Raw genomic sequence first — 21,908 nt, 5'->3', positions numbered from 1 at the left:
AAGCCCATTTCTCTTAAGTTGGTAACTCTGTAAAGAGATACCTCTAGTCCAGAGCCCTGCTGCGCATCTTGGCACCTAGTCCCTGGGTGGCTCTAGCTGGATGCCTCTGCAGACATCTCCTGGCTTCAAATTGGGCCAGTCTTGTTTCTCCTTGGCTAAATGTAGATCCAACATTCTCAGAACCTCATCTTCAGACACCACTGCTGAAACAGCTTTGTGCCCAGCTCAGCCTATTATGGTAGCTCCCAGTAATAGATTCAGTTTCTTTTCTCCTTACTTTAAAACTTTTTATTGTAAATGTATGTCTATATCAGTATCTGCCACATGTGTGGGTGTTCAGAAGATACACCAGATTCCCTTCTGGAGCTTATGAGTCCCTCACCCCTTAACATGGGTGCTAGGAATTGAACTCAGGTCCTTTGGAAGAATAGCGAGTATTAATCACAATGCTGCTCTGTCCCTGTTTTTCTTGTTTATATGTGTGAGTACTGTGCGCATGTCCTGTGGCCACAAAGTCCAGAGGAAGGTGATGGATCCCCCTGAAATTATAGACTTGTTAGTTGCAATGTGGGTGCTGGGAACTGAACCTGGGTCCTCTGAACGTAGTGCAAGTGGTTTTGTTTTGTTTGTTTTTTGAGACAGGGTTTCTCTGTGTATACCTGGTTGTCCTGGAACTCACTCTGTAGACCAGGCTGCTTTTGCTATCTATCCACCCACCTGCTTCTGCCTCTCAAGCCAAATTCTGGGATTAAAGGTGTGCGCCACCCCTGTCTGGCTACCAAGTGCTCTTAACCTCAAAGCTGAGCCTCATTCCTCCCTTTTGTCTTTCTGGTCTTGCCAAAATGATCTGGTTAACATGGAACTAAGTAGCCTCAGACTTCTTTGATTGTTAAGCCAGGGTCTCACTATGTAGACCTTACTGGTCTGAAAGTCACTATATAGACCAAACTGCAAACTGACCTCTCCCCCTCCCGGCAACAGACACACTTATCTTTGAAGACCACAAGCCTGAGCAGCAGATGAAACACTTAGCCAATCCTAGCCTTAGGGAAGGGAGTTTGGGGCCATTCCTGGCTACATAGAAAAACCCTTTTTCAACAAACAATAAATAAACAAAAAAAGAACTTAGGCTGTGGTGTGTGTGTGTGTGTGTGTGTGTGTGAGAGAGAGAGAGAGAGAGAGAGAGAGAGAGAGAGAGAGAGAGAATGGCCTGATAAGAGTAAACACCTTTAATTCCAGCATTCTGCTGAAGCAGATGTTCATCTCCTTGAGCTCAAGGACAGCCTGATCTACATAGAATGGAATTCCAAGCAAATCTAGGCTACATAGTGAGACCCTGTCTCAAAAAAAAAAAACCATACCTTGCATACAAGGCTCTGGGTTAGTTCCCCCACGGGGGGGGGGGGAGGGGGGGAGGAAGAAGAGGAAAAAGGAAGAAGGGTGAGGAAAACCAGGAAGTAGACACAGCATATCTGTGATCCCAACACTCAAACAGGAAGGACTGCTAAACATTTGAGGCCAAGCCCAGGAATGATCCTACACACCTTTAATCCCAGCACTGAGGCAGTAAAAGCCGTAGGTCTCTCTTAAATTCAAGGTCAGCCTGGTCTACACAGAGTTCCAGGACTGCCACTGAGTCTACCCATTGAGACTGTCTCAAAACAGCAAAGAGATAAATGTGAATGAATCCCTTAGATCCTCAGGAGGCCAGTGAAGCCTTCCGGGTCCTTTCACCCTGCCTCTAACACTGAGATCCCACACCCAGCACAAAGCTCACACACCCTTAGGCTTTATTTACCCTCCCAAATGTTTTACATTCTCCAAACTCAGAGAAGGTCACTGCTTCCTCACCTCCTTAGCCTGTGCCTAGCAAACCGCCAGGCTGCCTCAAAGCCTTGTACACTTCTCTCCTTTCCTGTCAAGTCTTGTTGGTTGGTTGGTTGGTTGGTTGGTTGGTTGGTTGGTTGGTTGGTTGGAGTTTTGTTTTTTATTTTTTTCCTTGAGACAGTGTTTCTCTGTATAGCCCTGGCTGTCCTGGATCTCACTCGGTAGACCAGGCTGGCCTCGAACTCAGAAATCCGCCTGCCTCTGCCTCCCAAGTGCTAGGATTAAAGGCGTGCGCCACCTCCAGCTGGTTGGTTGGAGTTTTGTTTGTTTGTTTTGGGTTTTTGTTTTGCACCCTCCCCCCACCCCCCCACCCCCACCCCCCAGACAGGCTTTCTTTATGTAGCCTGGCTGTCCTAGAACTCTGTGTACACCAGGCTGGCCTTGAACTCACAGAGATTTGCCTGTCTCTGCCTTCCTAGGGTGTGCCACTCCACACCCTGCTATGTGAAGTTTCTTTTTTCTTTTTTGAGGGGGGATGGGGAGTTCGAGACACCACGCCCCACTACCAACACTGTAAGCTAAGCTACTACAGGCAAGGGGGCAGGCTCTCAGGACACTCAGTCTCTCTGCCCTGTCTCCTCTGCTTCCCGTCTCTGTCCCTGCATTGAGGCAGACAATTAGGGAGCCTGTGCAGATGTGACAGAACAGGTACCATTCTCACCTGCTTTCTGCTCTCTTGGTCCAGAGATGGTCTTGTCTGAAAGGTTCATGCCCAGTGCTTCCTGAAGCTGTTGTTGAAGTTTTAGCTCCTGCTCAGGGGCCTTTCTTCGAGCTGCAGCCAGCCATAGCTGAGGACCCTCCTCATCACTGGAGTCCCTGGAAAAGCCTGTCTCAGTGACCTAAAGATATCTTGGGAAAAGGGCATTATTCCCACTGCCCCCGTATACTCCAGCCTCCCCCATCCCTGAGAGACTCACAGCTCCAGGTCCAAGTGCCCCTGGTTAGAGAGGGGAGACGCACATACAGAACATGTGTTGCCCAGGAGATGGAAACAGGTAGAGCAGTAGAGACCTAGAGGAGGCCAAGAGGAAAGGAGGCTTGAGCTAACTCCTCACACCTTGTGCTCCCTAGTGTTTGGCCTTTCCTCCCCACCCCAGCCCTGGAAAAACCATCCTTGTCAAGTATGCCCACTAGGAACTGCTGTAGTACCCACTTGCATCCAGGAGACTCAAGGACATTATAGGGAAAGGGGCTAAACAAAGGCTATATGTAAATGAGAAGGTGCATAGTAATTGAAGGGTACAGACCCATAAAGGTACAGGAAAATTCCATAAAGGAAGAACCATGGTGGTTCATCTTGTGCAAGTACCAAGAGTCCTTCAGGGATGCAGTACTCACCTTTGCAGCCTGGGGTACTGCAGGACACAAAGTTCTCCAGACCCCCTTTCTCTTCAGGCTGCCCACAGCCCAGGCAGTAAGACTGACGCAACAAAAAGCGACCAAACAATAGACTTAAGACAGGGTACCTTAGAAGAAAGGTCATAGATGTCAAGCCCAGCTTTTCCCATACCCACAGCAACCACCAAATGAGAGGGAGGCCTTCCAGCGCCCTAGCCACCATCTTTCTGACGCTAGCAACTGTTTCTCCATTGTCCATCCCATCCCCTCATTTCCTTCACTCCTCACTCTCAAGAACCTTTAGCTCTTTGGGACTAGAGAGATGGCTCAGTGGTTAAGATGGCTCACTTGCTGCTCTTGCAGAGGACCTGGGTTTGGTTCCCAGCATCTACCTGATGGCTCCCAATCATCCATAACTAGTTTTAGAGGATCCCATATTTCTGTTCTCTACAGGCACCAAACATGTGCTTGGAACACATAGTAGGCAAAACACTCACACGCATAAGTAAATCTTTAAAAAAAAAATCATCTTATCCTTGGGGCTGGAAAGATGGCCCACAAGTTAAGAGCACTGGCTGCTCTTTCAGAGGATCCAGCTCCAATCCCCAGGATATTGGTTCACAACATCTGTAACTCCAGTCCAAAGGGATCTGATGCCTTCTTCTGGCCTCTGCCAGCACTGCATGCACATGGCGCACCCATGTGCCTGCGGGCCGAACACCCATTCGCATAAAATAAAAACAAACATTTTTAAAAAATAAAACTCTGGTCCTTAATTCTCACTCCAGGACATGGTCTTGTCACTTGGGAAGCACAACAACCCATTCTGATCTCTGGCTATTTTCTGTCTATTGCGACCCTATGCCTATAGGGAAGCACAGTAGGCTGCCACCCTGTGCCTGTAGGGAAGCACAGTAGGCTTACTGGATGAGTAGCATCTGCAGGGTGCTCATATGACCCTGGTCAGCTGCCCGTCGCTTCGCTGCTCGCTGCACTACAGCCGTTATGTTGGTCCGACGACTCAGAAGCATGTTGTAGAGGTAGGAGATCCTTTCCTGGGGGAAGAGGTGGACCAGGGATGGGAACAAGTGACCCCAGTTTCTCCAGAACCCACATCAAGCAGCTCACAACAGGTTGTGACTCCAGTTCTAGGGGATCCAACACCTCTGGCCTCTGTGGGTACCCACAAACACATGGAATACACTCACACAGGAAAAAATATACACATAATTAAAACTTTAAAAAGTAAAAAAAAAAAAAAAAAAAAAACATTTTAAATGTCTGTCTGGGGCGGGGATGGAGGTGGGGGGCGCTGGAGCAATGGCTCAGTAGTTAAGAACACTGGCTGCCCTTCCAGAGGACCTGGGTTCTATTCCCAGCACCCACATGGCAGCTCACTGCTGTAACTCCAGCTCCAGGAATTCTGACAACCTCACACAGATACACATGCAGGCAAAACACCAATACACATAAAATAAAAATCAATAAATGCCTGTCTGGCAGCCTAACCAGACTATCTACTTCATCTTGGAGTCCCTACACAGCAACTGTCATACAGTACACCCAAGTATGTCACACCGCCCTACTACTATGGTTTTAGCAAAGCTTTGGAGGTGTGAGGTGCCTCAGGAAGCCCTGGTTCATAGGGTATGGTTCCTCCTGGCTCTGCCTGAGGGCCAGAGAACCTGATGGCCTGATCTTTGCTCTGGGTTCTGGTAGAGGACGAAAGACTGGGGCTTCAATATCCTCAAAGCCAAGACAGACAGACAGACAGACACCAACTTAGCATCAGGGCCATAGCAGAGAGCTACTGGGTATGGTCCCCTCACCTGTTCCCTGGAGGGGTAATAGGAGGCACAGATGACCCGCCGCAGCCTGCTGATATAGCTGCCAAACAGAGTGATGAAGAAGCACAGACCATACATGGTACCTGGGAGCACAGCACATAGTGAGCACTACCCGCTGCCCATGCCACACTCCTGGTCTACATGCTTCCCTCATCCCCTCATGACTCTCAGTGAGGTAAATACCGATAACGATGTAACTGTTAGTATCCGGCTCTGAGGGATGAAGGGCGCAGCGCCGGGACAATATACTGACGTTGCCTTGTTGCAGAATGTCAAATGCTGACACCAGGTCACGGTAAATATTCCCTGAATAGCCGGTTCCTTCCACCGTTACAGACACTAGCACAGGGCCTGGCACAAAGATACTGTGAGAGACACTCAAAGTAACGGCCCAATCTCTGCCACCTTCAACGGGGTGGAAAGTAGAGCCAGGCAGATCATAGGCATAATCCACACCCTCCTCTTGGATCCCTCATCCCTTCAAGGTACCCTGAGGTCCAGCCTCTGTCCTAACACCACGATCCAGCTGGCTGGCACTGCTATAATGTTCATGACCATCCCAGAACCATTGAAATGCTGACTGAAAGCGGACAATTTTTTCCTTTGGTTTTAGAGACAGGGTCTCACTATGTAGCCTTGTCTCTCAATCCTATTGTACTGCCTCAGCCTCCCAAGTGCTGGGATTACAGGTAAGGACCACCATTCTCAGGTTTATCACTATGCTTTACTTTTGTACTGAGTTTCAATTTTCCTTTTTTGTTGTTTATTCATTTGTTATTAGTGCATATGCATGCATGTGTGCTTGCAAGCAGGCATGTATGTGTGTGCATGTGTGTATGCATGCATGTGTATGTATGTGTGTGCATGTGTATGTATTATGCATGTATATGCATGTACATGTGTGTGCATGTGTATATGTGCATGCATGTGTGTATGTATGTATATGTGCATGTGTGTATATGTGTGTATGCATGTTTGTGTGTGTGTGCGTGTGTGTATGTGTGTATGCATGTATGTGTGTATGCATGTTTGTGTGTGTGTGTGTGTGTGTGTGTGTGTGTGTGTGTGTATGGCTAAGAGGGCATATGTACCACAGCATGTGTGTGGAGGTTAGAGATGATTTTGTGGGGTCAGTTCTCTCTTTCCACATTTTTGAAGGTTTTGAGGATTGAACTCAGGTTTAGTTTCCGTGATGTGACAAGTGCTTTACTTACTGAGACACCTTATCTTTTGGGTTTGTTTGTTTGTTTGTTTGTTTGTTTTGTTTGTTTTTTCTTTCTTTCTTTCTTCTTTTCTTTATGTTCTGATATACAAATTCAGGTTAATTATATTCCTTGGCATGTGATTTGGTCCCAATCATGGGTCAAGGAGGTGCTAAACAAAAATAGTCTGACTCCTTACAGTAACCCAGTCAACAGCCATTGCTCCATTGTACAGATGAGCAAACTGAAGCTCTGAGAGGTGAAGCAATTGTCCTTTGTATGTGGATATGTGTGCTGGCAGTTAAACCTGGGTTATTGAATTGTACTGGGGCTCTGACTCCTGCTCCAAAGCAAATTACTTAAGATCACGTCCTTATAAAGGACAGGGCTGGGATTTGAACCCAGGATGGTTTGACTTAGAGCTTGTGCATTTAGCTACTCTGTTATGCTCTATCCTTGACCCAGACAGGAAGCAGAGGCTGGAAGAGTGGGTGGCACTGACGTGAAGATTCCAGAGATGCCCCAAGGAGAAGGAGTCAGGGACGAAGAGGATGATGCATGGGGTGAGTGGACACAGGACAAGTGGACACTCACTGCGGGCTACAACCTCGCCCTGGAGGTGGTACCGGGCCAGATCAAGTATCCAGAAGACGCCATAGTCCAGAAAGACCAGGAAGAGGACGAGGAGGAGATGTCGGGCGAGGTTAAAGGTCTCTATGATATAAAAAATCTGTTCCCATTTGGTCAGGAAGATGGAGCCTGAGGAGTAAGTGTGTAGAAGTAGAAGTCTGTTCCCCAATTCTCCTGCCCACATAGCCCAGCTCTGGGCAGTGACCGCTCTTATCAACATCAGTTTAGTTGAATTGCTCACCAGAAGGCAGAAAATAAAGAGACCGTGGGGACCAAGAAAAGGTGGGGAGCATTCTTCAGGGGTGGGGGCTTGATGGTTAAATGGAAAAGCATTGCAGCTTTACCTGGGGGCCCAGGGATAAGCATCTCATCCCTGGGCCCCCTCAGTGCTTGCTTGACTCCTACCTCCCAGGCAGTCCTCCTGTCCATATTAGGATGTCCGCCCCTCCTGCCTTCACCTCAGAAAGCCTTCCAACCTCACATCACTGCTCCATGTTGTTCCCTGTGTCTCCATCTCAGCAAGAAGTCATCTCTCCTCCCTCTGGCCCCGGTATGCTCCCAAACAGTCAGGCCTGGGCTACTCCAGAGCCCTTCCTTCCTATCCTCAGCACCCTCACCTGGCTGGATGTAGAGTTTGGCCTCATGAGAACTGAGTGGTAGCACCGTGGGCAGCCCTGCCATGGAGCGCACTGCCTCCATGTCCAGGAAGCGCCTGGTGATATAGACATTGTCGAAATTGTCCCAGTTCAGGTAACCATACCGATAACACAGGGCTCTGTGAAGAAGCACATATGAGATCTTTGGCTCTCTTTACCAGAGCTCCAGGTACTCCAGGCTATGCTTTCCTGCCAGTTCCTCTCCCTTCACCCCCAAAATGCCATGGATAGCTCAGCCCATCTCTCCCACAGGCCCTTGGTAGACCCTCACTGGAGGTAGAGAAGTCCAAAGAGCAGAGGCATGGTATAGCCCATCAGAGACAGGGCCTCCCTGGCGGTGTACAACTTCATGCTGACAGCCTCTTGAAGGTCCAAGGCTACCTGGGACAGGCTCCGAGAGGAATTGAGGTCCACAGAGAAGTAGTGGTTGGCTGTCATGTTGAACTCAAACTCACGACGTACCCGATTGAGCAGCTTCATTACGGCTGGGACCAGTGGGGTCAGAGGGGACATGAGCCAAGATAGTTGTCAGGAAGACAGAGGGGCGTGGGGTGGGGGCTGTCCAGGCCCAGCAGTTGCAGGACTCACAAACCAGCTGGAGTTCCGGAGTTCCCAGGGCCCAGACCTACTCTAGGAGATAGCGACACCTTCCAGACACACAGCACTAGACTTGGCCTAAGGCTCTGCTTTATCACGAGTGAGCCATGACCTACACTCTGGTGGGAGGCCCTGTTCCTCCCAGCTCACATGATCTACGCTTGAGCGAGAGGCCCTTTTCCTCCAGGATTCTGCTCTGAAGTCTGACTTTGATGAGGCACCTCCCCCGCTCACTGGGCCTCAGTTTCTCTCTCTCTCTCTCTCTCTCTCTCTCTCTCTTTTTTTTTTTTTTTTTTTTTTTTTTTGGTTTTTCAAGACAGTGTTTCTCTGTGTAGCCCTGGCTGTCCTGGAATTCACTCTGTAGACCAGGCTGGCCTCGAACTCAGAAATCCACCTGCCTCTGCCTCCCAAGTGCTGGGATTAAAGGCGTGCGCCACCACTGCCCAGCAGGCCTCAGTTTCTCAATCAGCTCAGCTTAGACATTAGTCTGGGTGACCCTGCAAAGTCCTTTCCTGCTCTTGCGTTCTCACATATGGACGGACCGGGAGACTTCAGTGCCAGTGGTCGCAATAAGATGAGGAGAGCACTGGTAGTGGGGGAAGAAGGGTCACTTACGGGTGTTGATGGTCTTTCGCAGAAATTTTTGGAGGTACGTGGGGATGACACAGAACTTCTGGACCACTGAGAGGCAGGGGAGATCAGGGTCAGGAGGAGCAGAGATCCAGCTTGCCTGCCCACCTCAGGAAGCGTCCTCTCATGGGGCTGTCTGCACTTTCTGCCTTTCCCGTGGATCTCTTCATTTGCTAACAGTATTTGGCCTTTCTCTACTGTGCTTCGGTCTTTCCTTATTGTCCACCTTCCCCTCCCTGACCCCAGAGTCCTGACGAGCTTCACACTCAACACCCCTTATATGATCCCCTGTGCCCAGCCTTCTGACTGACCCTGCATTCTCACACAACCCCCAACCCCGTGTTCATGCCTCCCAGCAGGGAACCCCTGGCTTTCTCACTGCTCGCCAGTCCACAGAACACCAGTTTGAAGGGCAAGAGCACGTAACACAGGTGATGGAATCCCTTTATGACCTTCATACAGCGGTTCTTGGCATCATCAAACATCCGAGTGCATTTTGTGTAAGGGTTGCCCAGCTCAGAGTTGCACACATCACCAATATGAAGGAGCCAGAACCATACATTCTGCAGGCACCTGGCTGGGGACAGCTGTGCAGTCAGTACCCCCAGGTAGGAGTTCACCAGCCTTTTCAGTGACTTGGGTAACACCAACCAAACCCCCCAGAACTGGTCAAGGGTCAGATATACTGTGTGTAGACCTGAGCAGGCCTGGAGAGGCACTAGGATAAGGAGACTGGGGGCATTTTGACCTCCCAAACCAAACATGCAACACACCTACCTACATGCTTCACGGCATCCATGATGGACCGGAAGAACTTGCGTACCCGGTCAGCCACCACTTTGGCCCTCTGGGCAATAGCTTTAATCTTGGACAGAGCACCTGAGGGACAAAGGGCAACATTGCTGAAGGTGTCTTCCTGCAGGAGCTGATTCTCACCATTTCCTGGGGGAAGGGAATAAGAGGGGGTTATCAGAGCTGGTGGGGAGCCTGGGTGTTAGGCTGTGAAAATAACCAGGTAGAGGAAGAGGCTGGAGGGCAGAAGAAGAGGATTTAGCTGGACTGGAACATGGCTTTCCAGGCCCAGCCACTCTTGGGGTAGGACACAGTCCCATCAGAAAGCAATTAAGCTGAAGGGCAGAAGACCTTGCAGATGGAAGCCAGTGGTAGGCTGGGATGGACCTTACTGACAAGGGGCTGCTTGGCCCGCTCCAGCACTTCAGCCGTCTGGTTCAGTGCCAGCTCTGCCCCACAGGCAACAGCTTCACTTGACCGGGTGAAGTTGCGCAGGGTGTTCACACAAGGCCCTTGTAGCACCAGCCCAAAGGCAGCCACCAACAGCAGCAACCGGCTCTGCTCTGCGGAGACAGCTCAGTTACAGACCAGGACCCCCATTAATCCTTAACATGAGTTTTTACAATACTTCCCTCCCTACCCCAGCCCAGCCCTGCCCCTCTCCCAGGCTCACTGGAGAAGGCCTGAGGTAGCAGTAGGAAGACAGACACACGGACCTGGCGGGAGAACCCCATGCCCAAGCTAAGGAAGGCAGCCAAAGTGACGGTGGTCACCAGGCAGCCAAAGGGGCTGTGTCCTTCCACTAAAAGCTCCAGGAGCCCATAGGCTGTGGCCAAGGACAAACCCACAGTAAAGCCACAGGTACTCCGTACCACAGCCCGAGCCATGCTGGACCCCTCCTCCCTGGAGGCCCATTTTATATGAGTTTTGACCATGGCTACTGGGACCCAATGCCAGTGTGTCTCCAGGACAGGCCTGGAGATTCTTCAGGTTCTATGGACCTGGAATTCTTCATCCTGTTCTAAGGTTCTGCAGGCTTGTACTGAGGGCGTGTCTCAGAACCCACTACCCAGTTCTGAGGGCTCACGGAGCTGAGGAGTTGAAGGACACAGGCCAGTTCGGGGGGCTGTGTGTGAAGCAAAGGACACCAGGACACCGGCGGCATGTCGTTCCTCTCATCAACATTTCACCGCCTGGGAATCTTTGAAAAGATTTCTGGGATAAAAGAGAGTCTCAAGAATTGGCTGCTGAACATTACACAGCAGCAACACAGAGCAGAAGGGCAACAAAGGAAACGGCCCCACACCAGTGAGACAGCCCTCAGATGCCCGTCTCTTTCCAGCATCCCCCAGATGCCTCTTGTCCTCTCTCCTCTGCGATGGGGCCATCCACTTCTATCCCCCCTGTCCTCCCTCAGTCCAGCCCTCTTCTCTTCTCCTCCACTCCAGTCTTATTCCTCAGCACCCTTCTTTCCAGTGTGCTCCACATCCCCGCTACCAGGATTCCCCAGTGTTTGATCCTCTCGAAATCTCAAAGCTTGGAGCTGGAGAGATGGCTTAGTGGTTAAGAGGACTGGCTGCATTTCCAGAGGTCGTGAGTTCAGCTCCCAGCACCCACAGGGCGGCTCACCACCCTATATAATGAAGTCTTATGCCCTCTCTGAGCCTACATGCAGACAGAGCACTCATATACATAAACTAAGTAAATAATTTGGGTAGGGAGGGTTTCAAGCTTCTCAAACTTTGAGGGCTGAAGAGATGGCTCAATGGTTAGAGCATTTACTGGTCTCCCAGAGGACCTGACCCAAAACCCACGTCAAACAGCATACAAACTGCCTGTAACTGTAGTTCCAGGGGATCCAACACCCTTTGCCTACCTGCATAAACACAATGCACATAAATTCAGGCACACATACACTCAATAATAATAATAATAATAATAATAATAATAATAATAATAATAACAATAATATAATAATAAAGTGTTAACCTTAGTGAACCTCACTCAGCCACTCCCCTTCAGTCATTCAGGGGCTCCTACGCTGGGGTCTTCCAGTTTCCTGGAGCCGGTTTCTACATCGCCAGCCAGGGGAATTCCCAGCAACTGCTTTCCTGCTGGGAGCAGGCACCGGTGGGCTCCTGGCCATTGGCAAGTATGGGAGCAGAAGGGCAGGGCTGGGGCAGGGCTGGGACTGTTCATTGACTTTTAGCTTCACCCTGTTCCTTCAGGTCTCTTTCAGCTCTTGGTGAACCCCATGAACATTTATGAGGAGCAGAAGGTGGTGGCGTTATACGGCTTGGCAAGTTAGTAGTGGGTAAAAGCTGGGCTTAGGGCCCTGGAGGAAACTGGAGCTTGCTCCTTCTTTGCCCCAAAGTCCACAGCTTTAGCCTCTTCTTACACATTAGAAAAGGAAGACAGGAAGCTCAGAGGAGAGAGGCTCCCAACCCCTGCCTTCAATGAGTCCTGGAGTCCCTCTGCTCACACACCACAGGCCAACCTACACCTTATAACCTGCTCTGTTGGCCACTGCAGCACACTTCTTATTACGTAGCCCTGTTTGTTCGTTCGCTCATTCATTCATTCATTCATTCATTCATTCCTTACTGAGGATTCAGAAGTAAACAATTGACAAACACCACCAGCCGTTTTGGGAGTTTACATTTTAAAAAGAGAAAAAAATCCCAAATTCCAAAACTCTGTTAGTTACACACCAGCCTGATATACAGAGCTGGTTCGAAGACAGCCAGCCATGGCTACACAGAGAAACCCTGTCTTGAAAAACCAAAATAAGAAAATCAGATGTATCTGGGTACAGTGGCTCACACCTACTACCCCAAAGCTTATAAGGCTAAGGCAGGAATTGCCGTGAATTCAAGATTACCTGACCTACACACAGTATGTTCTAGGCCAGTCTGGGTTGCCAAGTAATGGCCTTGGCTAGAGGTTCTTAGGTTACAAAATACCTGCCACAACTCCATGCATTAATCTCAAAGACCAGAGGAGAAACATGTCTCTCCTGGCCTGTTCAGGAAAACTCACCAGCAAACACTTTACATATCTTTATAGAATCTGATGCCCTTCCCTAAATCTGTCCCGACCCAGGGGGGTAGAACTAATGTCACTAGCTTATTGAACACATGGAGTCTTCAGCATAAGGCCAAGACCACAATAGACTGTTCTCTTGTCTGACCTCTGCGTCCCTGCTCTATGCATGACCTTCCAGTCACACGTGTACAAGTCCCAGGTGTGCTGACTAGGTAGGGCTTATTTTAAGGGGTTAAAGGGTCGTGTCTACTCCACATTAGAACTTCAGGCTCCCATGTTTCTAAAATATCACCTCTCCTTGCTCCAGTCTGCCCCTTAGCCCTGGGTCCTGCAGTAAAAGGGGCGTGGCTTCTCTTCTACCCATTTCTCCTCTTTCCCTTTCTAGTGCAGCTTTGTTCACGCCTCATTTCGAAGCATTCTCTGAGAGTTTCATATACATATATAATGAATTTAGTACCTGCCCCCCCCCTTTATTTTTTGCTTTTCCAAGCAGGGTTTTTTTTGTTTAGCCCTGGCTGGCCTAGAACTCAACTCTGTAGACCAGGCTGGCCTGAAACTAACAGAGATCCACCTCCTTCTACCCTCTGAGTGCTGGGAGTAAAGGCATGCACTCCACACACTGGAGTGAATTTCAGTCTTTTTAACCCCACCTTCCCTTCCCTTACCCTGCCCCACCCGTGAGACCTTTCTTCCCAATAAGTCCTCCTCCCCTTTCCATGGCTTCCTTCTGTGTGTGACCTCCTCTGTGTGTTTAATTAGAATTCCTTGAGCAAACATGGGTAGGAAGTTATTTACTGGAATCAGGGCAATTTATCAATAGCCGCACCACTCCCTCTGGCCTCTCCTTCCAAGCCCCACTCAGCCCACCACACTACCCTGCACCCTTTCCCCACTTAGACAAAGTCTCAGGTAGCCTAGGCTAGGCCTAAACTCCTGATCCTCCTTGTCCTCACCTTGCAAGTGCTAGAGTTACAGGCTTTCTTTCTGTTTCTTCTGATGTCAGAAAGGGGAGAAGAAAAATTGGAGGAAAAAGGACAAAATCTTTGTTTATTTTTATGATGGGGAGGGGGCCAAAGTCTTAAGTCACCGATGCTGTCATAATTCTTCACCAGTACCCTTGGCATGGCATGGTAGGCTCCTCCTTTGAGATGTACATCCACCCCAACCCCCAGCAGACCGTCCTTGTGGATGGAGAGCCTTCAGGCCTGCTGCCTTCAGGAATTGCTATGTACCTTGTACTTGCCCTCTCCCCTAGAGAGAAGTTGCACACTCTGGGAACGACACAGGACAGGGCCTGGAGCAACCTGGCCAGCTGCTACAGTTCTGCTGGAATCTAGCCCACGAGGAGTGAGGCAGGGTCCCTCCCTGTGACAATCCCTAGAGGGTCTGGACTTGACCTGTGTTGTCCCATCCTCAGACTGTCCTCCTGTGCCTGCTGACACTAAATGTTACCCTTCACTTCCAGAACATTCGCATTTCTGGTTTATTTTTATTAACTAAATGATTGCTCTTGTAGCTGCAACCATCCTGGAATCAGCTATGTAAAACAGGGTGGCCTTGAACCCACAGAGATCTGATCTGCCTGCCTCCCAAATTCTGGTGTTAAAGGCAAACACACCACCATACCCAGCCCACCCCCTTCTCCTCTTCTCTTCTTCTTCCTCTCTCTCTCTCTCTCTCTCTCTCTCTCTCTCTCTCTCTCTCTCTCTTTCCTCTCTCTCCTTTTTGGGCAGGGTCTCGTATATCTCAGACTGAGGACGGCTTGGCCTTTTGTTTCTTCTGCCTCTACTTCCTAGTGCTAATATTAAAGACATATGACACCATGATGCCTAGGTGTGGGGTTGGTTTGGTTTGGTTTTGGTACTGGGGATCAAACCCAGGACACCATGAATGTCAGGCAAGCACTCCATCAACTGGGCTACATTCCCCAGTCCTTTTGACTTTTTGAGACAGAGTCTCTTGGAGTTGATCAGGCTGACTGAACATGCTCTACAGACCAGGTAGGCCTTAAACTTTTCTACCCTCCTGCCTCAGGCTCTTGAGTAATTGAAGTGATAGGCATGTGACACCAGACCCAGATCTCTCTATTTAAAAGTATTTGCCTACTTAGTGTTGGCGAGTAGAATGACCCAGCCCTCCTCTCCTTCTATAAACTGGCTGGGTAAAGTAAAAGACTTTTTTTTTTTTTTTTGCCTTTGTGTGAAGCTGAGGGAGCTCCTGGGACATAAAACAGTGATCTGTCTGTCTGTCAGCTACTGCCTCAGCTCCAGTCTTTGGCCAGAAGGCCAAGACTACAGAACAAGTTTCTTCACTGCCCTGTAATGCATAGATTGGTTTAGGCAAACCCAGACTCAACCCCCAGGGGCCAGGGCAGAACCAGGCTATTGTCCTTGAACAAAATCCAAGTTGTGTTAACAAGTGAGAAGGCAGAAGGGAAAAAAAAAACCTTCTGGGTGTTGTCCAGGGTCTGCCACAAACCTGTATGTCTAGGTGAGCCATGGGGAGAAATGTAGCTGACAGGGCACAGGGTAACACAACTTGAAGACCTGGTGAGAAATGGGCACAGGCCAGGGCCCTGTGGACTTATGGGCAAAAGACTCAGTGGTCTGGAGTCACGGGAGAAAGTGGGAGGGGCCGATCACCAGGGCCTATCAAGCAAGTCTAATGGTTTGGAGTCTATCCACCAAGTGTAATAGAAAAACAGAATTGAAAAAGGGAAGGCCCACTGGGCCGTGGTGGCACACGCCTTTAATCCCAGCACTTGGGAGGCAGAGGCAGGCGGATTTCTGAGTTCAAGGCCAGCCTGATCTACAGAGTGAGTTCCAGGACAGCCAGGGCTACACAGAGAAACCCTGTCTCAAAAAACAAAACAAACAAACAAACAAACAAAAAAACAGAAAAAGGGAAGGGCCATCATCTGAGTTATGCTTTTATAAGATTACTGTGGCCACTGAAGTGGAAGGCAGTGAGGGAGGAAGTATGAAGACCAGTTAGAAAGTTTCTGTCCATGGCACTGCAAAGATGGCTCAGTGGTTAAGAGCACTGGCTGTTCTTCCAGAGGACCTGGGTTCTATTCCCAACACCCACATTGAGCAGCTCACAACTATAACTCTAGTTCTAGGGATCCAACACCCTCTTCTGGCCTCCATGAGTTATCAGTGTGCATGGTGCACATACAGACAAACCCACTTATCACATGATGTACAAACAGGGGAAGCCTCAGTCCAAGAGCTTGGGATAGAACTCAACAGGAGACACTTACTTCCCATGTGCAGGGCTGGACCCTAGCATTGCAACAGTAGGCTCTAGTCCCAGTGAGTGATCTGGGGGCTGTGGGAGGACAGTGGAAATGGTGGGAGTCTAAGTATTCAGGGTTTGCTCTGGCCATCATTAGGCAGAGACTCCGTCTCCACGGGGATCGGGGATCGTCTTGTACCCTGACTAGCTCATGCTGTTCCTTTGTCCTGGACTGCCATCTGTGTCTCCTAACAACAGTTACTCATCTCCCAGGCCCAGCTGACACATCATCTCCTTTGTCCAGCCTTCCCAGCCCCACCCCTCCCTGCAGAAATACCCACACCCTCCTTGGCTCCACAGTTCTCCCCATAAGCCCCTCCCTGGTGTACTGAGCACGTCTGTCCTGTGGTAGTCATTTGTTTACATGTCTGTCTTTCTCTTAGGATTATGAGCTTCATGGAGCTCACTGTCTCCATGCAGAGACTACATGTGCCTCTGCTGTAACCTACCAACCACACACATGATTAAGGTCTACCACATGGGAAGGATGAGGACTTGAGTGCTGTGGATGTGTGTAGAACACCAGAAATGTCCAGGGAGGTAGCTAACTGCTCCTCTGACCACCTTGCCCATCAATGCCGATTTCCTCAACATCTCCTTTGCCTGCTCTGCTCCCTCATCACCTAACATAAATATGCGTCCAGCCTGGCACCCACGTCACACCCACACATGTGTGATCATGACTTTTCTATCTATCCCTCATCATCTCCTCAGGATCTTGCTGAGACAGACGCACAGCTGTGCTCTATAAGTGGCTAGTGAATGAATGAATGAACAAATGAATGAATGAATTGGGCCTGAGAAGTCTATCAGAGCAGGTGTAAATGAAGATGAGGGCAGAATAGATCCAGGGGAAGGGTAGGGCATGTGAATGCCCGATGAATGGCATTCGTGGTTGTCTCCTTACTTTATCTCCCATGTTCTGGATATCCCAATAGGCTTAGGGGCCATAGGCTGGGGGACCTCCCCTCACATCCGCTGTGCCAGTCTCCTGTTGGTACCCAAGATGCTGGGCAAAGAAGGCAGACTCTTTGTCATGGGATATGCTTTGGCTGCTATCTACAAAGGTGAGGAGTAGCTCCCCCAAAGTGCCAGTTGGTGATGCCAAAGCAGTAACCCTGGGCAGACCATCCAGTGGGGGTCATGTTGCTGAAAGAGGAGAAAGAATGTGTGTGTGTGTGTGTGTGTGTGTGTGTGTGTGTGTGTGTGTGTTCCAACTTGCTGCATTTCTCAGAGAGTGTCTTTCCGCATCTTGGCCTCCTTAATTTATGGGGCTGAAAAGACAATGATTGAACAAGATCCCTCATAGACTTGCTCAAGCCTGTCATTACACAGCCCTAGAAGGTAGGTGGCCTGTAGTCTAGTAGGTGGTCTGCATGCAGAGAAGGTGCTAGGGGTGGCTCTAAGAGGGGACAACCTCTGTAGGAAGGTGACCTACTGGATCTCTTCTGCTAGGGCCGGTGGCCAATCTACAGTCCAACATCAACGAGGTGGTAGCATCCCTGGGCTGCACCGTGGAGCTGCAGATCAACAACACCCGAGCTGCCTGGCGTATCTCCACAGCCCCTTTGCGGGCAGTGATCAAAGACATGCTGGTCAGCACCCTAAACCCAAGACTGAGTTGAGTTGGTCTAGGAACACAGCCCTGGACCTATGGTCTTCTAGCAGGAATGCTCCTAGTATATTTTGTACCACTATCTCCAAACATTGCAGAGCCCTTCCTGATCCTGGGGTGTTAAAAGCCAGATCAACATACCCGAGGGACATCCATCACATACCTGTATGCTTCCAGATAACCACATGAGCAGGACTCGCTCAGCTCTGCAGCTGAACTAGAATGTTGGGAAATTCGGAATATTGACTTTTGAAGTCCAGAGGATCAGAGAATAAAATATTCGGGGGCTATTGGCTAGGGGGTTGGGAATGATAAAGAGATGAGGATTGGGGGAGGGGAGGCCATGGGGCTATGGGAGACTAGCATTGAAGCAGCAAGCAACCTTCACAGTTACGGGAACCACTGAGCAATAAGGATGGAGAAAGAGAGAGGCCCCAGGAAAAGTTGAGGGTCTGAGGAGTGTGGAAAGGCTACAGAGCTTGTGAGTTGTAGGGTACCAGTGGGGTGCTTTGTCTCAAGCCTAGACCCCTGTAGGGTGTGGGTAAGAGCATTGCCAGGAGACAAATTGGGAGGTCGAGTCTGTAATTCCCTCTCTCTGCTTCCTCCCACCTTCCAAACCCCAGAGCAGCAAAGATTCATTGAAAACAGAGATTCTGAATGTCTCTACCTCCTTTGAGGACCTGGATGAGCAGGTGAAGAGTGACATTGGCTACTCATCTGAGGACATGAACATAGAACCAGGCACAGAGGCTCTCGGAGCCTCCCGAGCCCGACCCTACCTCTCCACACAGATGGTGTATGAGCTGAGGACCAAGCTACGTTGCACCCGTGAGGAGTCTTCCTGAGCAGGGCACAGGTGGGGCAGACTTTGGGGCCAGGCTCTAAATCAAAGCATGGGAGGCCCAGACACCTCTGTCTTTCTGCTATAGATGTAGTGAACAAGGCCATCCACAGCTGCCACCGCTGGTTTGATAAGAAGTATCGGCAGTGCATGCAGCGCATCCAGGCCCCACTCATTAACAACCTGCTCTGCCTGCCCATGAAGTTCAAGTTCTTCTGTAGCATTGCCAAGGGTTAGTGGCAGGATGGTGCAGAAGGGTCCCCTGGATTCAAGGAGGTGAATCCTTGGTGACCACAATAGGTAAAAGTCAGGAAGAACACAGGTAGGTGTAGAGTGTAGGTGCTGTGGGTACGTGAACTCACACCCTACTCGTGGCTCTGTAGTGAAGATGAGTTCCAGCCACACTCTGCCTCCCATCTCTCCACTGGAAAGACCAGGATAATAATAGTTCTCATCCCCGTAAGGGTTTTGAAACTTAATGGGCTGATGCATGCCAAGTCCTAACAGGAGTGGTACCCAGAGGAACTGCTCTAGAAATGCTGGATACCATGAATAGTATTTGGTATGGTTAAGGATAGATGTAAAAATGGGAGTGGGGCGTCAGGCCATGTTGCCGGGTGGGAGAACCCAGGGCTCACAGAGGGAGGAGTGGGCGCCGTGGAAAGTCAAGGGCAGAAATTCCTAGATAAAGAGGCTCAAGGGAGGGCAGCCAGGCCTGGGATGCAGCCTGGATGAAGAGGCCCTGACTTGGCCCCACTGTCCACCAGTGATGGAGATCTGGTGTCGCAAACGCATCCCTGTGGAAGGCAACTTTGGGCAAACCTATGACTCGGTCAACCAGTCTATTCATGGTCTCTCTGGAGACTTTTCAGCCCATATTGACATTAAGGTAGGAGGCCAAGGTGTGGAAGAGGGAGAGGTGCAGACACCAGGAGGGGAGGAAGGGAGACATCCAGGCCAGGATCAAAGCAGACAGAAGGACAAGAGAGAGGCCCAGGGACAAGGTGTCTGCGTGTGGAGCTGGAGTGACTAACCTGACAAATCACGCCAGCCTGTGGAACATACATGTCTGGCTTGGGGGTGGGTGAATAGCCAGGCATGAGATGGTGTCAATGTGGGTACAGGGAAGCTAGATTGTCACAGAGACTGGTGAGCAAGTGAAGGGGCAGCTCCTGGAGGTCCTCGGAGAATCAGGGGCTTAAGTAGGGTGCCAGTAGAAATGTGCCAAGAGGCTGGTGGGATATGGTGAGACTGTAGCAGGCTGTGTGCACTTGCTCCCTTCCCAGGAACAGAATCAGTCTGCAGTGGTGGGTCTCGACACGAGCTGGGAGCATGTGAGCATCGAGGTGCGGGGCTACGTTCAGCAGCAGGAGGCCCGTCTGCACTGGGCTGTGGGGCTGCTGCATGTGCTCCTGTCCTGCACCTTCCTGCTGGTCTTCCATTCGTGAGTCACCAGCCCCACCTGTTGCCCCTTCCTCCACCCTGGGTGAGAGCCCTGGTATAAGAGATGCAGAACTGACACCCCTAATTTGGAATCTGACTCTGATTTGCCTGTTTTCACGGCTAATGGGCATGTGAACATTTTGTAAGAAGAGAGATTACCCGTGTTCCTTCTGTCTTAAAAAAAGCAACGGTCTTCACTGACCTGCCTCCTTCCAGCACCCATCCGAACCCTGGCTTCCCCCACACACATTTAGCTTTGACTGTAGACTTTTTCCCCTTGCCCTTCACATTCCTCTTGACTCTGACTTTGTGAGCCATTTTTATCACCTAGTCTTGCTTTCATTCTCTCCTGCCTGCTGTGTTGGCAGCTTCTTTCCTTCCATCTAGAACAAAGTCTGCAACCCTACCCAGCTTCGGTGTCCCTGGGGCTGCCCTGGCTCTCACTGTGCTCAGGTTCTCCCACTGACTTCTGGACCTTCTCCTCTTTTCCTCCACCTCCAGAGTCCGAGCTGGGCAGGAAATGGACAAGGGCAGCCATAGGGACCCTTGTTGTCTGTCCCTGTTCTTCAGGCTAGAGTGGCTCCAAGTGAATGATTAGGTAGCTAGGGCCCTGTGGGAGGACAAAGGTGAACAAGCCATATTGCTACCCTGGAGACATTCCTTGTCTAGTTGAGATGGTGAAAAAGAAGACACTCACAAAACACAGATGGCTCAAGGGCCATAGTATGGACTGGGTGTGGGGACAGGTGTGGGAGATATGGAGGTTCCATAGGGGTGCCATAGCTATGCCCCAGAAGGCTGCAGGTAGGATCTGTGGTCAACAGAGGGATGGTTGGTGTTCTGATTTAGGCCCTCCACATCTGCAGTATACAGGGCAGTGGCTGGGTGGAGGGCTGAACTGATGGTGGCTTGGCTAGAAGAGTCTGGAAAGCTCTGCAGGAAGGCCCTGAACAGGAAGGTGGCCACAAGATGGAGACGGAGGAGGGGGGGCGAAGAGGAGGCACAGGGGCAGAGGCCAGGCTAGGTCAAAGGTTAGGGAATGAGGACAGAGTGACGCAAGGCAGGAAGATAGTCCAAAATGGAAGGAAGTGGAAAGATGCTGCTGTTCTGAAAGCCAAGTTTGGAGAGGGAAGGGAGAGTCTAAAGTCGCTGCCAGGCTTTCAACCTGGGTGAGATCACTCAGAAACAGGACAGAGCTGGGGGGAAGGGATGTCTCCAGCAAAGAAAACTCAATGCTGCAGTAGTAGGTCTTTCCACAAGGGGGCGCCCCAGTCTATCTTTGCATTTTCTGAAGACTCCCAGTGGCATTGTTCTTCATAAGTGGGATTTATGTTTCATATTTTGCAGTTTAACATATTTCTGCAATTTTTTGTTTTTTGAGACATATTTCTGCAATTTTAACATGTTTTCACAATTAGAATTTTTTTCTTAGGAAGCAAGTACTATGGGGGACTTTGGGAACTATACAGAAAACACTCACATATATATACATATGTCTCCACACACAGCTCAAGGGAAGTCAGGAAGGGCAGGGTGTTCTGGAGAGACAGGAGGTGTCTGGATATGGGTTTTGTTTGAGGTGTACAGCAGGTAAAACTGGAGGGCATGGTGGATATCTCCTTTAGTCTCAGAACTCAAGAAGTAGAGACAGGCCGGGCAGTGGTGGCACACGCTTTAATCTCAGCACTTGGGAGGCAGAGACAGGTGGATTTCTGAGTTCGAGGCCAGCCTCGTCAACAGAGTGAGTTCCAAGACAGCCAGGGCTACAAAAAAAGAAAGAAAGAAAGAAAGAAAGAAAGAAAGAAAGAAAGAAAGAAAGAAAGGAAGAAAGCAAGCAGAAGACGTAGAGAACAAAATAACAAACAAACAAACAAACTTAACATGAGAGCCATGGTCCTGAGTGATTCCTGCACTCTGAAGAGTTTTCTGATTCCGTGCATCTATTTCATTCTTCCTGCAAGACAAATGTCTGCCCCAAACTCACAGACTGCCCACGCCCTCCCTCCTCTGTCGGGTCTCAGCCATCGCATAGGTGGACCTCTGCTGCACAACACAGCTAGAAGGCAGGGAAGCCTGCTTCCTTCATTA

General features: G+C 49.9%; 2 protein-coding genes across 2 annotated transcripts in view; one reads left to right on the top strand and one right to left on the bottom strand.

Moving 5' to 3' along the window:
- Dcst2 (DC-STAMP domain containing 2) overlaps window positions 1–10,547 on the bottom strand; it is a 12,149-nt gene extending 1,602 nt beyond the window's left edge. Inside the window, exons 1-14 of the mRNA XM_076932757.1 lie at window positions 10,253–10,547; window positions 9,972–10,142; window positions 9,565–9,666; window positions 9,167–9,364; window positions 8,773–8,838; window positions 7,832–8,045; window positions 7,522–7,679; window positions 6,869–7,033; window positions 5,256–5,423; window positions 5,055–5,155; window positions 4,150–4,280; window positions 3,226–3,353; window positions 2,805–2,898; window positions 2,549–2,703 (exon numbers count right to left, since the gene is read on the bottom strand). Coding sequence (XP_076788872.1) covers window positions 2,549–2,703; window positions 2,805–2,898; window positions 3,226–3,353; window positions 4,150–4,280; window positions 5,055–5,155; window positions 5,256–5,423; window positions 6,869–7,033; window positions 7,522–7,679; window positions 7,832–8,045; window positions 8,773–8,838; window positions 9,167–9,364; window positions 9,565–9,666; window positions 9,972–10,142; window positions 10,253–10,514 — 2,113 coding nt within the window. The 5' untranslated portion in view covers window positions 10,515–10,547. The remainder of the gene's footprint in view (window positions 1–2,548; window positions 2,704–2,804; window positions 2,899–3,225; window positions 3,354–4,149; window positions 4,281–5,054; window positions 5,156–5,255; window positions 5,424–6,868; window positions 7,034–7,521; window positions 7,680–7,831; window positions 8,046–8,772; window positions 8,839–9,166; window positions 9,365–9,564; window positions 9,667–9,971; window positions 10,143–10,252) is intronic.
- Dcst1 (DC-STAMP domain containing 1) overlaps window positions 10,548–21,908 on the top strand; it is a 15,799-nt gene continuing 4,438 nt past the window's right edge. Inside the window, exons 1-9 of the mRNA XM_034500755.2 lie at window positions 10,548–10,887; window positions 11,602–11,727; window positions 11,808–11,882; window positions 16,860–16,988; window positions 17,377–17,516; window positions 18,160–18,364; window positions 18,466–18,609; window positions 19,145–19,266; window positions 19,664–19,821. Of these exons, the coding sequence (XP_034356646.1) occupies window positions 10,743–10,887; window positions 11,602–11,727; window positions 11,808–11,882; window positions 16,860–16,988; window positions 17,377–17,516; window positions 18,160–18,364; window positions 18,466–18,609; window positions 19,145–19,266; window positions 19,664–19,821 (1,244 nt within the window). The 5' untranslated portion in view covers window positions 10,548–10,742. The remainder of the gene's footprint in view (window positions 10,888–11,601; window positions 11,728–11,807; window positions 11,883–16,859; window positions 16,989–17,376; window positions 17,517–18,159; window positions 18,365–18,465; window positions 18,610–19,144; window positions 19,267–19,663; window positions 19,822–21,908) is intronic.

The sequence above is a fragment of the Arvicanthis niloticus genome, chromosome 4, assembly GCF_011762505.2.
Source record: "Arvicanthis niloticus isolate mArvNil1 chromosome 4, mArvNil1.pat.X, whole genome shotgun sequence".
NCBI lineage: Eukaryota > Metazoa > Chordata > Mammalia > Rodentia > Muridae > Arvicanthis > Arvicanthis niloticus.
Note: the sequence above shows the minus strand (reverse complement) of the source record. Positions and strands in the feature narration are given on the sequence as shown.